The 19,598-nt window shown below is 45.3% G+C and overlaps 1 protein-coding gene across 3 annotated transcripts in view; it reads right to left on the bottom strand.

The window, feature by feature from the left end:
- The window catches only part of PPM1H (protein phosphatase, Mg2+/Mn2+ dependent 1H), a 226,801-nt gene that overhangs the window by 19,862 nt on the left and 187,341 nt on the right, over positions 1-19,598 (bottom strand). For all 3 annotated transcript variants that reach the window (XM_073327913.1, XM_073327914.1, XM_073327915.1), the window contains 2 exons: positions 7,458-7,521; positions 3,007-3,114 (listed from right to left, as the gene is read on the bottom strand). In XM_073327913.1, coding sequence (XP_073184014.1) covers positions 3,007-3,114; positions 7,458-7,521 — 172 coding nt within the window. The remainder of the gene's footprint in view (positions 1-3,006; positions 3,115-7,457; positions 7,522-19,598) is intronic.

Raw genomic sequence — 19,598 nt, 5'->3', positions numbered from 1 at the left:
GCACTGTGTAAGACCATCTACTGCATTTTTCATTTCTTCCCTGACAGTATTAGCCTAAAAGAATTCCAAGCCAGTCAGATTTGACCTGCTATTCCTGAAATCACCTTGATTCTCCTGAATCATACAGTCCCTCTCCAAATATTTACCCAACTTGTTCCTTTAAATGGAAGTCCTAAAGCTTTCTACCAAACACTGGTGTCAGTCTAACGTTGTGTGATTTCCTTTTACATACTGTGAAGTGTTCAGCAAGCTCTTTTAGCACAGCCTTTATGGGAAAAAAGGTTCTTCAGTTCTCCCTCTCCACATCATTCAGTCAGACAAGTGGTCAGGTGAAATAACAAGGGCCAAATGGCGCCATCAGATGCATGCCTTTTCCAACAAATGGGTGAGTAATCATTTGAAGAATCTTAAAACCAAATCTTACCTCCCAGATACAGGGACAAGATTCCTATTGAATTCTACTGCCAGAATTTCATATTAAGATTTGTCAAATGATTATTTCACTATGAAAAATAGATATGTAATACAATGTGAGATCTCCTCAGCTCTGGTAAGTCTGCTTTGTGCTTCTCCAGTTCATTGTAAGGTTCAGTTTTCTAGAGCTGTGAAAGTCTTTCAAATGTTGTCTCATACCAGCTGAATCACCGAAGGCTGACTGTCAGACTTGGTTACGGGTCTGCTCCTCTCATGGGTTGGTACGTCTATTATAGTAAAATTTGATTCCACCCAAAAGTTACTTAAACCTACACTTCTGGAGTTAGAGTCAGTCTGCTTCTTCAGATATTTAGATTCTGATTTCAGATGCGTTTCTGTTGCAACCTTATATCATAGCTTTGGTTTTACTATTTGAAACAAATTTGCCATGTTCTCCCCTGGCCTGGGAAAGGGGCCAGTGGCCGTGGCACAGGACCCGAAGTCAGAAGATGTAGTTCTATCCTGTCACTGACTTACTGTGTGACTAACTTCTCTATGCCTCAGACTCTCAGCCTGTAAAATGGAAATTATCTTTCCCCACCTTTATATAATTATTTGAGGTCCACTGATGAGGAAGTGCTATCGAAGTTGCAAGTATTATTACTACTTAATTTACTTCCAAATGCAAGTTCCCCAAATGGCAGCACAGGGCATTGCTTCTTAACATAGCTTTGTCTGCAAGATGTATTGCAGGTTCCTGACAATATAGAGACAATATCTGAGAGAAGAGCAATGTTCGGTGTGATGGTTTTTTTTTTTGGCACATGTATTTGTTTTCACATAGAATTTGATTTCTGCTGGCTTATCTCAAGATTGCTAGGGCTGATATTCTTCATTTCCTGCTACTGGCCCCTATGACATTTCTGCTAGCCTTAACTGCCAAAGGACTATGGAAACAAGGACAATTTTTTGCTGCCATTTGATCAGGCACTTGCAGAGTCTGAGACTCAGCTAGAGTATGCGTTACGCGCATCACGTTTTGGAATTCAAACACAAATTGGAAAAACCTACAAGATGCAAGATACAAATCTCCAAGATCTTTATATTGCATGAATGAATGTTGCTGCAGCGATTGGCAAGGTTGATCCTGCCGAGATACTATAGTAGAGCCGGGTCTTGGAGTGCCAAAAAGAAGAGGTAGAATTGCAGCATTACACTGGCACAAACCAAATCTATTACAATGATGAGGGCAGAAGTGCTGATTCCCTGGCTTGGGACAGCAGAGATGGCATACACTGAAAAAAACCAGGGAAAGGAGCAGAATGAGAGGGGGAAGGATGATGGGTGGCTGTCAATAGACTTCTTTTCTTTAAGTGACCAGAATCTCTCTCTAGCTGTCTTTCAAGCCTCAGTGGAAGCACTTTTTAGTCAGGACTTGTTAGTTTGGCAGCAGCATTACGTTTCAGTATGTGCACAACTCGCTCACTCCCTCTTCGTAGTCACTGCTAGGACACTCAGCACCATAGCACGCAAGTCTCAACTGCTGGGTCAAATGTTGGCAACTGTTGAATATTTGCTGAAGCCAGTGGGAAGTGCAGAACTCTCAGGATTTGACCCATGGTAAATAAGACTCCTCATGTGTGTTCACAATGGATTCTACTCTTCAGCTCTGTAGGCTTAATCTGTCTTGCTTACTGTTTTAAATATAATGTTCATTACTAATTCCATATATTTTGTTATTCCAGGGAGGTTTATGCAAAAAGGAGTTTTCAATGAGGCTCTGAGGACAGCCAGGCTCAGTCTCCTTCTAAGAACCTCCAGTAGGCCACTGCAACATCCTGGGCCATCAACTGAAAATGCCCTACCTCCTGCTCTGGAGTGCTTCACTCCAAATACCATCAGCTACCATGTATTGGATAGTGATGAACTGAAAATGTTCTGGAAGTCAGGTCCCAAATGACTGAAGGCCTTAAAGATTAAGTATTGGGTCTGCAAGTGAAGTGGATCAAGGGCAGGTGTGGAGCTTATTTTGATGCGCCCTGGCTATTTTTCCTCCTTAGACATTGGGGTTCTGTGCTGTGTACAAGCTGTAGTTTCCATGTTGCCATGCAAGAAATCAGGGACTCCAGTATCTAGTTTCTATTCTCTTATTTCATAAGCTGACATTGGCTTTAAATTCTGTGTCAGTGGTGTGCTCGGTCACTGAAAGGGAAACATAGGGGGAAGAACAACATCTTGCGCCACTGCAGAGTGAATCCGTGGGCTGATCATGAAGCAGCTGCAGAGTCACATCCAATGCCCCTCGGGCAGAAGGACATTAACCATGACACTTAGAAGGCGGAAAGGCATCAGGAGCCTGACAGGGATGTGTATATTCCTGGGGCAGCAGGAAGAGGAATGAAAACTACATTACTATGTAGCGAATGGCATCAATCCTGTCATTATTTCCACCCTTGATTTACACATTTATTTAAGTGATCAAATAACATGCTGGACATTGTCCACAGTTGACAGCAATTCAGGATGAACAATGTGCGCTTAATTTAATTAATTTTCTTCAACTCCCATGTAATAAAAACATGGATGGTGTACCTCGGGAGATGAGGACAGAAAAGGTTTGATGTAGATATTGGAGTCATGCACCTTCAGGTCATGGTCTCCAAGTCCTCTAGTTACTCCAATAGTTGCCATGACACGAGCCTGGAAACAAGAGAAACGCATTAATATCAAAGCCATTTCCAGACACAATGTTAATGTGATAGAGAATTAAAAACTGACCCCACCACGTAACTGCTAGGGCTTTTGGAGGAATCACCTCTCTTTTTCAATGTTTCCTCCCCTATACTGGGGAGTTAACAGACAGTGATCTTTAATCTTTTCACTTTCACAATTTTAGCTGCTTATCCACCAGGGTCACTCTGACTTCAATTTCTCCCTTTCTACAGGGTCAAGAAAAAAACCTGCCTATCGTTCTAGACCATAAATTAAATTCCCCTGGGTAGTTCAGGAGTGGGTTTAGCATCCATTGCATCATCAGGTGCAATTTGGGACTGCTGTAAATATTTGTTGTCTCAAAATTATATATAGCACAGAGAGAAAGAGAATGAGTGTGTGTGTGTGTGTGTGTGTGTGTGTGTGTGTGTGTGTGTGTGATCTCAACCAGAATCAAAATTCTCTCTCATTAATCTAAGTCTGCAGGAATTTAAAAATACCTAATGCACCTCTCTCTACCAATTCTTTGTTCTCCCTTCCCCGCCTCTATTTCCCCATTTCCGTTTTTTTTGCATTGTCTAGATTGTGAGGTCTCTGGGACACTTGTTTGTGTACCATCTAGGACAATGGAGTCTTAATCTCTCTGTAAGAGTCCTCAAGTACTACTTGCAATAGAAGTACTAAATTATATTAAGCGTATGAAGCACCCAGCATGTTAGTCAATAAGAGCACTCCGTCAGCAGAATATTTTGACAGCTCTTTCTGGAAGTATTGTCATTTTCTATATGCAACATCCCCCTGACCACCTGGGAAGAGGGAAGGTGCTGAGTGGTAGGCAGCTTTTGAAAAAAGGGAGGTAAGGTAAATATTGAGGGTTCCTCCCTCCTTTTATTTTGTTTAGGGGTACAACACAAGGATGGCTGTTATGCTTCCTGTTGTTTGCTTTGGCAATGGAGCCATTTGCTGTGAGTGTGAGAAACAGTCCCATGGTAAAAGGCATCAGCATGCCTTCCTGGATTAAACACATAATAGCTTTTCATGCTGACAACATCTTGTTATATCTGCAGGAGGCAGAAAGCTCGTTACAAATTACAGAACTTTGGAATTTGGGCAATTTGGGATTTTGAATCAGGCTTCAAAATAAACTATGATAAATCTGAAATTTTAGGAATTAATATTCCCAAAAGGGTCAAAACCAACTGTTGTCACATCTACATAAACTGAAATGGGTAAAGGAATCTTTAAAATAGTTGGGAATAAATACTGTGGAGAAACAAAAATAATTTTAAGGCAAGTGATCCTTCAATGTGAAATAAAATGACGAAAGTCTTGGAAGAATGGAACAAATAAGAAATAACCTGGCTAGGTAGGGCAGCCTTGGTAAAAACAAATGTCCTCCCAGTAATTTTTTTTTCAGTACATCTCTGATGGTATCCCTGGCATGAGATCAGAAATATGGCAGGGTGCAGTATTAAAATTCATATGGACATGTAAGACCAAGGGTGAGTTCTAAGTTCTGTAAAAGTGGGATGGACTAGCTTTCCCTAATTTGGTTTATTATTGTTATGCATATTATGCATTAATATCTGGTTAACTAGGCTAACAACAGACCACCCAAACATGGGGTAAAATTCTAAGAAGACTGGAGCCCAAGTATGGCTATTCTTAGTCATGGTTGAGTTAAAAAGAAACCTAAGTCACCAAAAATAAAAGGTGGTCATTTATCCAGACTATCTTAGCAGCTCTGGACAAATTTTCTAAATTCCTGTCACCAAGACCCTCTCCCTCAACTACTTTCTTTAATCATCAGGAATTTATCCCTAGGACATAATCAAAGTGACTGTCCACCGTAGGTAAGAGCTGAGATTATTCAATTCTGACAGCTGTTCCTTGGTACCAATTTGAAATCATACCAAATTATACCATGTAATAATGTAAGTGATATAAATATCCCATATTGTCAATATTTACAAGTCACACATTTTATTGTGAAATCTGGGTATGAGGTGACTCTAGCTAGACCTTTAAACACATTTCAAAGGTTGAGCCAGGAGCAAGCTGAAACAAAAGGTTTAATTTCTAAAACATATACAATTTGGATTGAAAAAGATGTTGATAAGAAAACAACCCAGATGGAAAGATAGGAGAAGGATTTGGACAAAGAAGTTGACGCGGGTGAGTGGGTCTCTCTATGGGAAAGGGGATATTCATCTTCAATATATGTAGCTCAAAGATAATTGTTATAAACTATTACCGTTTAGATGGGATTTGACTCCAGTTAAGAGCCATAATGTTTTTGCTACTAGAGCCGTGCTCTTTTGGAGGGATTGCAGGTAAAGGGAAACATACTTGCATGTAGGCTGGATGTGTCCAGGATTTAGATGGTTTGGGGAGCAATTATTAAAGAGATTCATTTTATGACAAAATGTAGGCATCCTAGAGATCCCCGATCTGCTTCCTTAAAGCTCAAGTAAAGGTTCGACCTTTTAAGCAGAACTACAAATTAATTGCTTTGTTGTTAGCAGCTATACCTTGTGTTGCACATTATTGGAAAAAATGTGACCCCCTCCTCCTACAGAATTGTTGTGTAATAAAATATGGACAGTTCTTGTAATGGAAAAGCTTTCACACCAAGAACGTACACAAGAAAAATGCCAAAAAGAAGACAGCTAGATACTTGGCACTCTTTTTAGCATACTCAGAGGAGGGGGGCTTCTCAACCAGCAAACCAAAATCTTTAGCCAGTTTCTTTGAATATTAATCTGATCCTGAATAAGTAATATATGGTTTAGTATGTTAACATTTTATTTTAATTTTGCCTTAATAAAAAGTTTTAAAAAAACCAACCCAACCCTAGGGGTTTAATAATGAAGGCAGCAGGATGTCTCTTCATAATGGAGCGCTGCCACATATTTCCTTTGGCAAGACAAGAACCATGATGCAAAGTTAAATCGCTGATGTGACAGTAATATGAACACAGTCATTACTGAGAACAGCAATAATTTCAGAGGTGCACCTCACTCCCCAATACTCTCTCTCAAAGTGCTTCTCCTGACTGCAGAACCAGTACAGATAAGATCTTCAATTACCACAAACACCTCACCTACTTGCTAGAGGACTTTTCCCCTGAATCAGCAGCCATCCCTCAAGAAACTCCCGAGTCTTCCTTAACTAATACCCTGCCACAGAACAGCCAGCAAGGCAATGAATCCAACATCTTCTCCCAACTACCTTCCTATCACCCTCCAGTCAGGGGGATGGGAATCTGGGGCCTCCTCTGAACCAGGAAACTTATGCTGTGGATGCTAGCTAGTGACCGAGATGACTTTAAATAACCTTATACATTAAAACACTACATCCACAAAACAAAGAGAAAATAAATTAAAAAAAATAACAGGTGCACAAACACTTTGCAAACAAAAGAACCAATCCCATCAAACCTACAGATAAGCTACAGCAGGTTTGAATCCTTCATAACTAGATTATATCTGAAGATTGCATATTTCTATATTCAAATAAGAATCCAAACAGTGGGGAAGTGCTGTTTGGAAACACAGTGAGCATACTAATGTCAGCAAACTGGGACCTCGGTGTCCTTATATTCATCCTATTGCTACGTCTAGCTAAGCTTATTGGGATCAGAGCTAATAATCTTGCTGTTCATAATCATGCAATTGGTAACATAGTGGCACTTGGATGAAATTATCATTTTTCTTTAAAAAGGAATGTTAGTTCTCATTGGAAGGATACAAGGGTGGTTCATGTGACAACGGTCTAAGAGGGCATCACTCCGAATGTGTTACCTTTCTCTGAGATCACACCCACCTGTGCCTCCCCTTATGTCAGGATTTCAACAGCTTCCTTTATCTCAATACATTGTAAATCATGGTTAAACACACAACTGCTGTTTTAGTCAGCAAAGTGGATAGATTTTTGTCGTCTTCACCCAACCAATCCACATTTAAAATGCATTTCACAACCAAGCCATGAGAGCTATCTGCACATGAACAGTAATTTAAGATTGTCTCATTTTAGCTTATTTGCAACAATGCAAAATACTCTTATGAGCTGCGTACATGGAAGATACAAAAGGAAATTGAGCAACACATGACTACGTTTGTGATAAAACTACCTTTTTAATACACTGCACTTTTCCCTCCCTGCAGACAGCCGAGACTGATTTATGTCAGACACAATATTCTTTCAAGCTGTCAAAATGATAAAATAAAGAGATACTGAGCGGAAAACATTGGACTGCCACAAGCTACACTGAGTGGTAAACAGCACAGAGTTCTTTATCCCTTTGGTTCAAGGAAAGCTCACACGCCTACCTTCTTGCCTTCTCCATATATAAGGGGAAACTTCAAGTCGTCCTCCTCAATGCTTTTGTAGGCCCTGTGGGGGGGATAAACAACATTTTTTTAAAGCTTGCACTCAATTAGTGACCCTGTACCCTAACACAAGCAGCCGTGTATATTTTTATTATTTTTTCCTAGAGACTTCATCTTTGCAGCAAGCTGCCAGTTAGTTTGCATGTAGAGATTTTCTTTACAGGACTGTGCTATTTGAACAAAAGAAAAGCTAATGTAAAGAACATGCAGTATTTAACACCAAGCTGTCCTTGTTTCTATTAAGCGGAAAAAAGTACAGGTAAACCGAACATCATCCTAAGTGGTGAAGGGGCTGGGAGGGGAGATACATTGCTGGGCATGGCATTAGCCATACAATTGTACATTGCCATAAAGAGCAGGGATCGGATTCACATTAATAATCTGAAATGGAGAGAACTAGCAGAGGCTGTAGATGGCTGAAGTGTGAAACAGTTCTCAGATCCAGGTCTCACCTTCAGCAGTTCATATCAAAGCAAGTTTCATATTGTGGAGAGCGTGAGAAGATATTTAGAGCCCATTTGACCTTGGCTAGAACATTCACTTTGCCAGAAATTCTGTGTTTCACAACAGCTTTCAAATGGCTGAGAGATGAGAGAAGAATGCATTCATCCTCTAAATGTGTTTACTGCATGTGTGCATACACTACCTTTTACACCTCTGATTTTGAGCCCTGGTGGGGTTAAAAGGTTAGCAATTTTCCTGGTGAGAAATTAAGAAACAGAAATGAAGAAGGTTGTAACTATTATAGCTCTTGAGAATCCTTTTGTATTATCGAACATATTCTAAGATCAATGAAATGGGGCGCTCGCTGGGTTTAGGTATGTAGCCCTAAACATCAGACAACAGGATTCACCTCCATCACCTTCTCTATATGACAATTTTTTTTTCCCTTTGCACTTTGCTATTTTCTCCCTTTCCCCACCCTTTGAGTTACCTCAGACACGTCACCCGAGAGAACAAATCAGTATTCGGCACTGAACTGGAATGCTCAAGTGTGAAAAAGAATGCACAGTAGCGCACCCTCTTGTCAGTCTCACCCAGAGCCTCAACAGCTAATGTTCAGCTCTGGAGCAGGACTGGCTGTTTGAACTCATGGGAATCAAACACAATTAGGTTTAAACAACATTAAGGTTGTGATACAAACCAGCAGAAGCCAGGAAATTCAAGTTTAAGGCTGAAATCCTATATTGAACAACCCCGCCTGCTACACCGAAATACTGCATAGAGCTGGGATTAATACAGGGTGTTACATTACATACCTACCTGTGCTGCATTACCTTGGCACAGCACGGGCAAGTCATGATCACGAGGCAGTGACACAGGCATGATATGTAAGCCTCATCTTTACCTTGCCTTGTGTTGTCAGCTGGTATCAATTAGCTTTTTCAATTTTTGTTTCCATATAAAAAAAAGTTAGGTAAATGTATTTGAGTGAAAATAATAATAATTGCATATTATTTAACCTTTGCATTGAAATGCCGCTCCTGGAGGAGATAAAGTCGATCATACAATGAAAGCCATTGTTTTTTGTGAAATCTATGTTCTATGTAGCTGCTACTGCCCAGATACTATAGTTAAAGGAGGCATTCATGCGACAGACTGAAAAATACAGTTACAAACTGGGGAAATACTGGCTGTGCTGTAGGAAGCACAACTGAGTCTTTTCTATGCTCTGAGCTATTGAGCTAGTACAGCCAAAGGATGAGTTCTTGGGTTGATGTTCTTCCACTTTCTTGGGGACAAATAATTGTCCACTACAAAAATTGTGAGATACTCACTGTGACGGTGCCCCCCATAAGGCTTTATGGAAATATACTTATGAATATATATATGACATAACTAGAATGTGTTTTATGCTACATATGCCATGTAACATATCTCTGTAAAGGTTATGATTTACTGAATCTATTAATCCTATTTGTATGCATGTATCATTTTTGTATTTGAAGTTATGAATATTGGCTGCATACTTATTTGATTCTAAGTAGGTTTTAATGAAGAGGTTGGTCAGCTTCCTGGGAAAAGACTGTTCTCAGTAAGTGCCCAGTCAAGAAGCCCTTAAGCCAACAATGAACTTGGAGACGCCAATCCACATCTGGGGTTTCCTAGGAATGTGGCTTGGCTGGTAAGGAACTCAGTCATGCATGGACATGTGACCTGCCCAGGTGACTCCAAAACTCCATTTTGTAGCTGGACTTTGCATAGGAGAGAAGAGGGGGTCTCCACCCACAAGAGAAAGTCTATTTAAACCCCTGGGAGACCCCTCCATTTTGTCTTCAGCTGGCTAAAGAGAGCCTCTCCACCCCCAAGGATACCTGAAAGAAACTGGAACAAAGGACAGTAACTACAGGGGATGTGAGTGATTGCTGGACCCAGACTAGAAGGAGACTAGTCTGTAAAAGGAAGTTTACTGGATTTTATCTGTATTCAGTTTTATTACTGTACTAGACTTAGACTTGTGTGTTTTATTTTATTTTGCTCGGTAATACACTTTGTTCTGTCTGTCACTACTTGGAACCACTTAAATCCTACTTTCTGTATTTAATAAAATCACTTTTTACTTATTAATTAACCCATAAGCTTTATACAGGGTAAAACAGATTTATTTGGGGTTTGGACCTGTCATAAATATAAAGGGAAGGGTAAACCCCTTTGAAATCCCTCCTGGCCAGGGGAAAGCTCCTCTCACCTGTAAAGGGTTAAGAAGCTAAAGGTAACCTCGCTGGCACCTGACCAAAATGACCAATGAGGAGACAAGATACTTTCAAAAGCTGGGAGGAGGGAGAGAAACAAAGGGTCTGTGTCTGTCTGTATGCTGGGTCTTTGCCGGGGATAGACCAGGAATGGAGTCTTAGAACTTTTAGGTTTCAGAGTAACAGCCGTGTTAGTCTGTATTCGCAAAAAGAAAAGGAGTACTTGTGGCACCTTAGAGACTAACCAATTTATTAGAGCATAAGCTTTCGTGAGCTACAGCTCACTTCATCAGATGCATATCGTGGAAACTGCAGCAGACTTTATATATACACAGAGAATATGAAACAATACCTCCTCCCACCCCACTGTCCTGCTGGTAATAGCTTATCTAAAGTGATCATCAGGTGGGCCATTTCCAGCACAAATCCAGGTTTTCTCACCCTCTACCCCCTGGATTTGTGCTGGAAATGGCCCACCTGATGATCACTTTAGATAAGCTATTACCAGCAGGACAGTGGGGTGGGAGGAGGTATTGTTTCATATTCTCTGTGTATATATAAAGTCTGCTGCAGTTTCCACGATATGCATCTGATGAAGTGAGCTGTAGCTCACGAAAGCTTATGCTCTAATAAATTGGTTAGTCTCTAAGGTGCCACAAGTACTCCTTTTCTTTTTTTTTTTTTTTTTTTTTTTTTAGAACTTTTAGTAAGTAATCTAGCTAGGTATGTGTTAGATTATGATTTCTTTAAATGGCTGAGAAAAGAATTGTGCTGAATAGAATAACTATTTCTGTCTGTGTATCTTTTTTGTAACTTAAGGTTTTGCCTAGAGGGGTTCTCTATGTTTTTGAATCTAATTACCCTGTAAGATATCTACCATCCTGATTTTACAGGGGGGGATTTCTTTATTTCTATTTACTTCTATTTTTTATTAAAAGTCTTCTTGTAAAACACTGAATGCTTTTTCATTGTTCTCAGATCCAAGGGTTTGGGTCTGTGGTCACCTATGCAAATTGGTGAGGCTTTTTATCCAACATTTCCCAGGAAAGGGGGGGTGCAAGTGTTGGGAGGATTGTTCATTGTTCTTAAGATCCAAGGGTCTGGGTCTGTAGTCACCTAGGCAAATTGGTGAGGCTTTTTACCAAACCTTGTCCAGGAAGTGGGGTGCAAGGTTTTGGGAAGTATTTTGGGGGGAAGGACGCATCCAAACAGCTCTTCCCCAGTAACCAGTATTAGTTTGGTGGTGGTAGCGGCCAGTCCAAGGATAACGGGTGTAATATTTTGTACCTTGGGGAAGTTTTGACCTAAGCTGGGAAAGATAAGCTTAGGAGGTTTTTCATGCAGGTCCCCACATCTGTACCCTAGAGTTCAGAGTGGGGGAGGAACCTTGACATGGTGGCATAGTGGTGGGATTAACCTGAAATCATTTTGAGATCCAGTTGAGATTTTTTAAACTAGAAATACAGATTTTAAAAAGGAATTTTTAGGAAGTCCAGAAAGCAGCTTTGAAACTGAAAGCAGCTTGGTTTCTCTCTGCTTTGTGGCCAAGCAGAGACAAAAGGGGATTATCTTGTGAATTGCAGGTTTTCTTTGCCTGGAGGCAGGGTACTTAACTCCTGCAGGGAAATTCACAGTCTTCCAACCCAGAGGTTTTTTTTTTCTTTTCTTCCTAAAAGTAAATAGGGGGGGGTGTGCTCTACCCATTTGCCTGGAGACAAAAGTGGCAGGGTTTTTTTTTTAGGATTTTGATTTTTTTTGTTTTACAAGGAGCACAGGTTTGAAAAGGAATTTTTTTTTCCTTTGGGCTGGGTAAGCAGGTTTCCAAGTAGTTGGAGGTTTTTTACTTTAATTTGGGCCCAGAGCAGAGACAAGGGAATTGTCTTTTTCTGTAGGCTGACAGTCACTATCAGAGAATAGGTATTCTATTCTAGCACAGCAAAATTTTACAGCCAAGTTCTGTTTGTTTATTTCTAAACCTTGAGTGTAAAGTTAGTTAAAAACAGAGAGGTTAGAATGACCAAATCCTCAGCTCGACTACAGCTGGAATTAGCCAAATTTCAGGCTGAGGAAAGACAAAGGGAACATGAAAGACAGATAGAACTCATGCAGCTGAAGAAGGAACAAGAAAGGGAGGCAGAACAACACCAAGCGGCTGCTCACAGGAGAGCTATGGAAGCGAGGGACAAAGAACTGGAGGAGAAGGAAAAAGAGAGGAAGCATGTGGAGGAGGTGGAGAGGATAAAGGCCCAGCAGAATATCCCAACAAACCCTAGTAATCCTTCTCCAAGTACCACTTCCCATCCCAGAAAGTTCCCCACCTACAAGGCAGGCGATGATACTGAGGCCTTCCTAGAAAACTTCGAAAGGGCCTGCCTTGGGTACAACATCTCTACTGACCAATACATGGTAGAGCTGAGGCCGCAGCTCAGTGGACCCTTAGCTGAGGTGGCAGCTGAAATGCCTAAAGAACACATGAACAAGTATGAACTGTTTAAATCCAAGGCGAGAGTCAGAATGGGGATAACACCCGAGCAGTCTCGTCGGAGGTTCCGAGCCCTAAGGTGGAAACCAGACATGTCATTTACCCGACATGCCTACCACATTGTGAAACACTGGGATGCCTGGATATCAGGAGCAAGTGTTGAATCTCCAGTAAATTTGCCCTTCCTAATGCAAATGGAACAATTCTTAGAGGGTGTTCCTGAGGAAATAGAAAGATACATCCTAGATGGGAAACCCAAAACTGTAATTGAGGCAGGAGAGATTGGAGCCAGATGGGTGGAGGTGGCAGAGAGGAAGAAAACTGGTCGCAGTTGGAGCAGAGACCAGAAGGGACCACCCCAGACCACACCCTATTACCGGGGGCTGCCCAAAGCCCCACCTACCTTCCAAAGAACCCTCCAGACCCCTTATCGTCCCACCACCCCGTTCTCCAGCAACCCTCCTCGCCCCAGTGACCCGTCAGCTGGACGATGTTTTAAGTGTAACGAGCTGGGGCATGTAAAGGCCAACTGCCCCAAGAACCCCAACAGATTACAGTTCATTGCACCGGAATCACACCAGAGGTCCACAGGCCCAGATACCTCCCAGATACCCTTGGAGCGGAGGGAAACTGTGAGTGTGGGCGGGAAGAAGGTCACCGCGTGGAGGGACACCGGAGCACAAGTGTCAGCTATCCATGCTTCCTTAGTGGACCCCAATTTAATCAACCCAGAGATCCAAGTGACGATTCAACCCTTCAAGTCCAACTCTTTCAATTTGCCTACAGCCAAGTTGCCTGTCCAGTACAAGGGCTGGTCAGGAATGTGGACTTTTGCAGTCTATGATGATTATCCCATCCCCATGCTGTTGGGGGAAGACTTGGCCAATCATGTGAAGCAGGCCAAGAGGGTGGGAATGGTCACCCGCAGCCAGGCTAAACAAGCCGTGAGGCCTAGCTCTGTTCCGGAAACTTCTATCAGGACCCAGTCAGAGGTGATGGACCCGGACCCCAGGCCAATGTCTACAACAGCAGTAGTGGATCCAGTCCCAGAGACCCAGACGGAACCAGTCCCAGAACCGGAACCAGCCAAACAACCAACACCAGACCCCGTGCCAGCACTGAATCCAGTACTTGCAACCTCAACACCAGAGGGCCCCACCGAACCTGAACTGGCAGCAGCCGATAACCCTACACAAGAGGCTCAGCCGGAGCCTGAATCCCAACATAGTACACCAGCGGAGAGCGGTTCACAGTCAACAGAAACAGCTCCATCCCCTATATCGCTTCCAGAGGGACCAAGCCTAGGTCCACAATCCAATGAGGAACTGATGTCCCCAGCATCAAGGGAACAGTTCCAGACCGAACAGGAAGCAGATGAAAGCCTCCAGAGAGCTTGGACGGCGGCACGGAGCAACCCACCGCCTCTCAGCTCTTCTAATCGATCCAGGTTTGTTGTAGAAAGAGGACTTTTATACAAGGAAACTCTTTCTGGGGGACACCAGAAAGACTGGCATCCTCAGAGACAGTTGGTAGTTCCAACTAAATACCGGGCCAAGCTCTTGAGCTTAGCCCATGATCACCCTAGTGGCCATGCTGGGGTGAACAGGACCAAAGACCGTTTGGGGGGATCATTCCACTGGGAGGGAATGGGCAAGGATGTTTCTACCTTTGTCCAGTCTTGTGAGGTGTGCCAAAGAGTGCGATGTGACGAAGTGGGACTCTTCTTAATGTTTCCTCTGAATAGTGTGGGGGTGCCTCAGTTTCCCCTAGGCAGTTCTTAAGTATCTAGGTGGTGGGGTAAGGGTGTATGATCATTGCAGAGCCCTAGAGGGCCAGTGTGTGCAGGAGTCTGGACACAGAGAATGGCCGACACCCTGTTTCCTGGCAACTGATGGCCTGGGCCCTTCCCCCCTGCCAGGTGAGAGCTAAAGGGTTGGAGAACAAAGGAATCAGGTGACCACCTGGCCCGGGAAAGGAACAAAGCCCAGAGGAGGAGGGGCTGGAGGGAGTTTCAGTTTGGGGCTGGCTGGGACATGGAGTGAAGTGCAGACGTGGTTGTCTGGCTCACTGCCCCCCAAAATGGACCCAGCTGAGGGGTCCCGTTCTCTGCACCTGCAAGCTCTGTTTTAGACCATGTTCCTGTCGTCTAATAAACCTTCTGTTTTGCTGGCTGGCTGAGAGTCACGTCTGACTGCGAAGTTGGGGTGCAGGGCCCTCTGGCTTCCCCAGGAGCCCCGCCTGAGCGGACTCGCTGGGGGGAAGCGCACGGAGGGGCAGAGGATGCTGAATGCTCCGAGGTCAGACCCAGGAAGGTGGAAGCTGTGTGAGCTGTGTGTCCTGAAGACAGGCTGCTCACAGAAAGGCGACTACCCCAGAGTCCTGACTGGCTTCATGGGGAGCAGTTCCAGAGCATCGCCCAGGGACTCCGTGACAACTGGTGGCAGTGGTGGGATGTACTGCACCCCGTGGATGGCACTTCCTGCAGTAAGTGACTGGGGAGCAGTAACACGAAGGGGGATCGCCGAGGACCAGGCCTACTGAAGGCTCAGAGAGGAGCGGTTTCGGGGGGCGGTTAACCCCTGGGAGTGTGTGACTAGCGAGAAGGACTGTGCAGTAATGGGGTCCCCCTAGGGATGCAGTGAGCAGTCTCAGGGGCGGAGGAGCCTGCAGCTTGGCCCGGGGAGAGAGAAGGACTTTTGCAGTAACAGGGTTCCCCTGGGGATTGCAGTGAGCAGTCCAAGGGGCGGAGGAGTCTGCAGCTCGACCCTGGCAAAGAGGTGGTGACCTCGAGAAGGGCTGGCACACTAGGGGTTCTCCCTGGAAACCGTGGGGAGCTGAGAACACATGGGCCTGTGAGTCCGCAGCAACTTGGGAGGAGCGGAGTGATGGCCTGTCACCGTCTCCTGAAGAAGGACATTGTAACCCTGTGCAAAAAGAGAGGGTTGAGCGTTGGAAAGTTCACCAAAGTACAGTTAATCGTGCAGCTGGAGGAGGATGACCGCTCTAAGGGACAGATTCCTGACCCCAAATGGGGCTATAGCAGGATCTGGGAGCAGCTGGAGTGGTAGCCAGGCATCCCCAAGACTCCTGTCCCCGACCAGACGGGGGTCTTCACGATCGGGTTCCCCATCGGGGGATCGGAGATGGACGGGATTGGAGCTGAGTCCGAGGGAGCAAGAGGACTGTGAGAGACAGCGAGAGCCCGAGAAAGAGCTGCAGAAGCAGCAGCAGCATGAACTGGCGGTGGTGGGGTGGAGAGGCCTAGGGGACCTCCCCGGGGTGAGTGGGGATAGACCCCGGGGGGCCAGTTCCGCAGGGAACCTCGAGACTAAATTGCTGCCCCTGGTTAAGGAGTGGGGGATGTGGATGCCACCTCACTGCCTTTGAGCAGGCTGGCGATTTGAACCAAGGGGACCCTGCGGAAAAGCCCCGGTGTCTAACTCCCTTGCTGGGTCCCAAGGCCATAGACTCCGTCATCCAGATGGTTGGGGATGTGGACAGGCTCCCACTCCTGGTCCCAACTTATATGTCTGTGTGGAGTTTCCTGGGGCCAGGCCCCTCGGATCTCCAGTGGGAGCAGAAGGTGATGGTCAATGGGGAGACATTCTTGGGGTGGCCAAAGGGCATGGGCTGCATAAACCTTCCCACATGCGGCCTGCGAGTGCTATCGACCACCCCTGACCTAAGGGAGGGCGTGAAACTGGAAGGGCCTGGTGTAACTCCTACCAAGGAAGGCTGGGGCATCCATGGGAACGTTGGTGGCTTCGAACTTCCCCAGGTCACCGGCTAAAGTGACCCCGCTCAGTTCGATCTCGAAGGGGGGAGAGATGTGACGAAGTGGGACTCTTCTTAATGTTTCCTCTGAATAGTGTGGGGGTGCCTCAGTTTCCCCTAGGCAGTTCTTAAGTATCTAGGTGGTGGGGTAAGGGTGTATGATCATTGCAGAGCCCTAGAGGGCCAGTGTGTGCAGGAGTCTGGACACAGAGAATGGCCGACACCCTGTTTCCTGGCAACTGATGGCCTGGGCCCTTCCCCCCTGCCAGGTGAGAGCTAAAGGGTTGGAGAACAAAGGAATCAGGTGACCACCTGGCCCGGGAAAGGAACAAAGCCCAGAGGAGGAGGGGCTGGAGGGAGTTTCAGTTTGGGGCTGGCTGGGACATGGAGTGAAGTGCAGACGTGGTTGTCTGGCTCACTGCCCCCCAAAATGGACCCAGCTGAGGGGTCCCGTTCTCTGCACCTGCAAGCTCTGTTTTAGACCATGTTCCTGTCGTCTAATAAACCTTCTGTTTTGCTGGCTGGCTGAGAGTCACGTCTGACTGCGAAGTTGGGGTGCAGGGCCCTCTGGCTTCCCCAGGAGCCCCGCCTGAGCGGACTCGCTGGGGGGAAGCGCACGGAGGGGCAGAGGATGCTGAATGCTCCGAGGTCAGACCCAGGAAGGTGGAAGCTGTGTGAGCTGTGTGTCCTGAAGACAGGCTGCTCACAGAAAGGCGACTGCCCCAGAGTCCTGACTGGCTTCATGGGGAGCAGTTCCAGAGCATCGCCCAGGGACTCCGTGACAAGTGGGAAAACCCCAAGACCAGGTCAAAGCCCCTCTCCAGCCACTCCCCATCACTGAAGTTCCATTTCAGCGAGTAGCTGTGGATATTCTGGGTCCTTTTCCGAAAAAGACACCCAGAGGAAAGCAGTACATACTGACTTACATGGATTTTGCCACCCGATGGCCGGAAGCAGTAGCTCTAAGCAACACCAGGGCTAAAAGTGTGTGCCAGGCACTAGCAGACATTTTTGCCAGGGTAGGTTGGCCCTCCGACATCCTCACAGAGGCAGGGACTAATTTCCTGGCAGGAACTATGAAAAACCTTTGGGAAGCTCATGGGATAAATCACTTGGTTGCCACTCCTTACCATCATCAAACAAATGGCATGGTGGAGAAGTTTAATGGAACTTTGGGGGCCATGATACGTAAATTCGTAAATGAGCACTCCAATGATTGGGACCTAGTGTTGCAGCAGTTGCTCTTTGCCTACAGAGCTGTACCACATCCCAGTTTAGGGTTTTCCCCATTTGAACTTGTATATGGCCGTGAGGTTAAGGGGCCATTGCAGTTGGTGAAGCAGCAATGGGAGGGATTTACACCTTCTCCAGGAACTAACATTCTGGACTTTGTAACCAACCTACAAAACACCCTCCGAACCTCTTTAGCCCTTGCTAGAGAAAACTTACAGGATGCTCAAAAAGAGCAAAAAGCCTGGTATGATAAACATGCCAGAGAGCGTTCCTTCAAAGTAGGAGACCAGGTCATGGTCTTAAAGGCGCTCCAGGCCCATAAAATGGAAGCATCGTGGGAAGGGCCATTCATGGTCCAGGAGCGCCTGGGAGCTGTTAATTATCTCATAGCATTCCCCACCTCCAACCGAAAGCCTAAGGTGTACCATATTAATTCTCTAAAGCCCTTTTATTCCAGAGAATTAAAGGTTTGTCAGTTTACAGCCCAGGGAGGAGACGACGCTGAGTGGCCTGAAGGTGTTTACTACGAAGGGAAATGTGCTGGTGGTGTGGAAGAGGTGAACCTCTCCATGACCCTTGGGCGTATGCAGCGACAGCAGATCCAGGAGCTGTGCACTAGCTACGTGCCAACGTTCTCAGCCACCCCAGGACTGACTGAACGGGCATACCACTCCATTGACACAGGTAATGCTCACCCAATTAGGGTCCAACCTTACCGGGTGTCTCCTCAAGCTAAAACTGCTATAGAACGGGAGATCCAGGATATGTTACAGATGGGTGTAATCCGCCCCTCTGAAAGTGCATGGGCATCTCCAGTGGTTCTAGTTCCCAAACCAGATGGGGAAATACATTTTTGCGTGGACTACTGTAAGCTAAATGCTGTAACTCGCCCAGACAACTATCCAATGCCACGCACAGATGAACTATTAGAGAAACTGGGACGGGCCCAGTTCATCTCTACCTTGGACTTAACCAAGGGGTACTGGCAGGTACCGCTAGATGAATCTGCCAAGGAAAGGTCAGCCTTCATCACACATCTCGGGCTGTATGAATTTAATGTACTCCCTTTCGGGCTGCGAAATGCACCCGCCACTTTCCAAAGACTTGTAGATGGTCTCCTAGCGGGATTAGGAGAATATGCAGTCGCCTACCTTGATGACGTGGCCATATTTTCGGATTCCTGGGCAGACCACCTGGAACATCTACAAAAAGTCCTTGAGCGCATAAGGGAGGCAGGACTGTTAAGGCTAAGAAGTGTCAAATAGGCCTAAACAGAGTGACTTACCTTGGACACCAGGTGGGTCAAGGAACTATCAGCCCCCTACAGGCCAAAGTGGATGCTATCCAAAAGTGGCCTGTCCCAAAGTCAAAGAAACAGGTTCAATCCTTCTTAGGCTTGGCCGGTTATTACAGACGATTTGTACCGCACTACAGCCAAATCGCTGCCCCACTGACAGACCTAACCAAAAAGAAACAGCCAAATGCTGTTCAGTGGACCGGAAAGTGTCAGAAGGCCTTTAACAAGCTTAAAGCGACACTCATGTCTGACCCTGTACTAAGGGCCCCAGACTTTGACAAACCGTTCCTAGTAACCACAGATGTGTCCGAGCGTGGTGTGGGAGCAGTTTTAATGCAGAAAGGACCTGATCAAGAATTGCACCCTGTAGTGTTTCTCAGCAAAAAACTGTCTGAGAGGGAAAGCAACTGGTCAGTCACTGAAAAAGAATGTTACGCCATTGTCTATGCTCTGGAAAAGCTACGCCCATATGTTTGGGGACAGCGTTTCCACCTGCAAACCGACCATGCTGCACTGAAGTGGCTTCACACCGTCAAGGAAACTAACAAAAAACTTCTTCGGTGGAGTTTAACTCTCCAAGATTTTGATTTCGACATCCAACA

This window comes from Lepidochelys kempii, chromosome 1, assembly GCF_965140265.1.
Source record: "Lepidochelys kempii isolate rLepKem1 chromosome 1, rLepKem1.hap2, whole genome shotgun sequence".
Taxonomy (NCBI): Eukaryota; Metazoa; Chordata; order Testudines; family Cheloniidae; genus Lepidochelys; species Lepidochelys kempii.
This window is presented reverse-complemented; position numbering and strand designations above follow the sequence as displayed.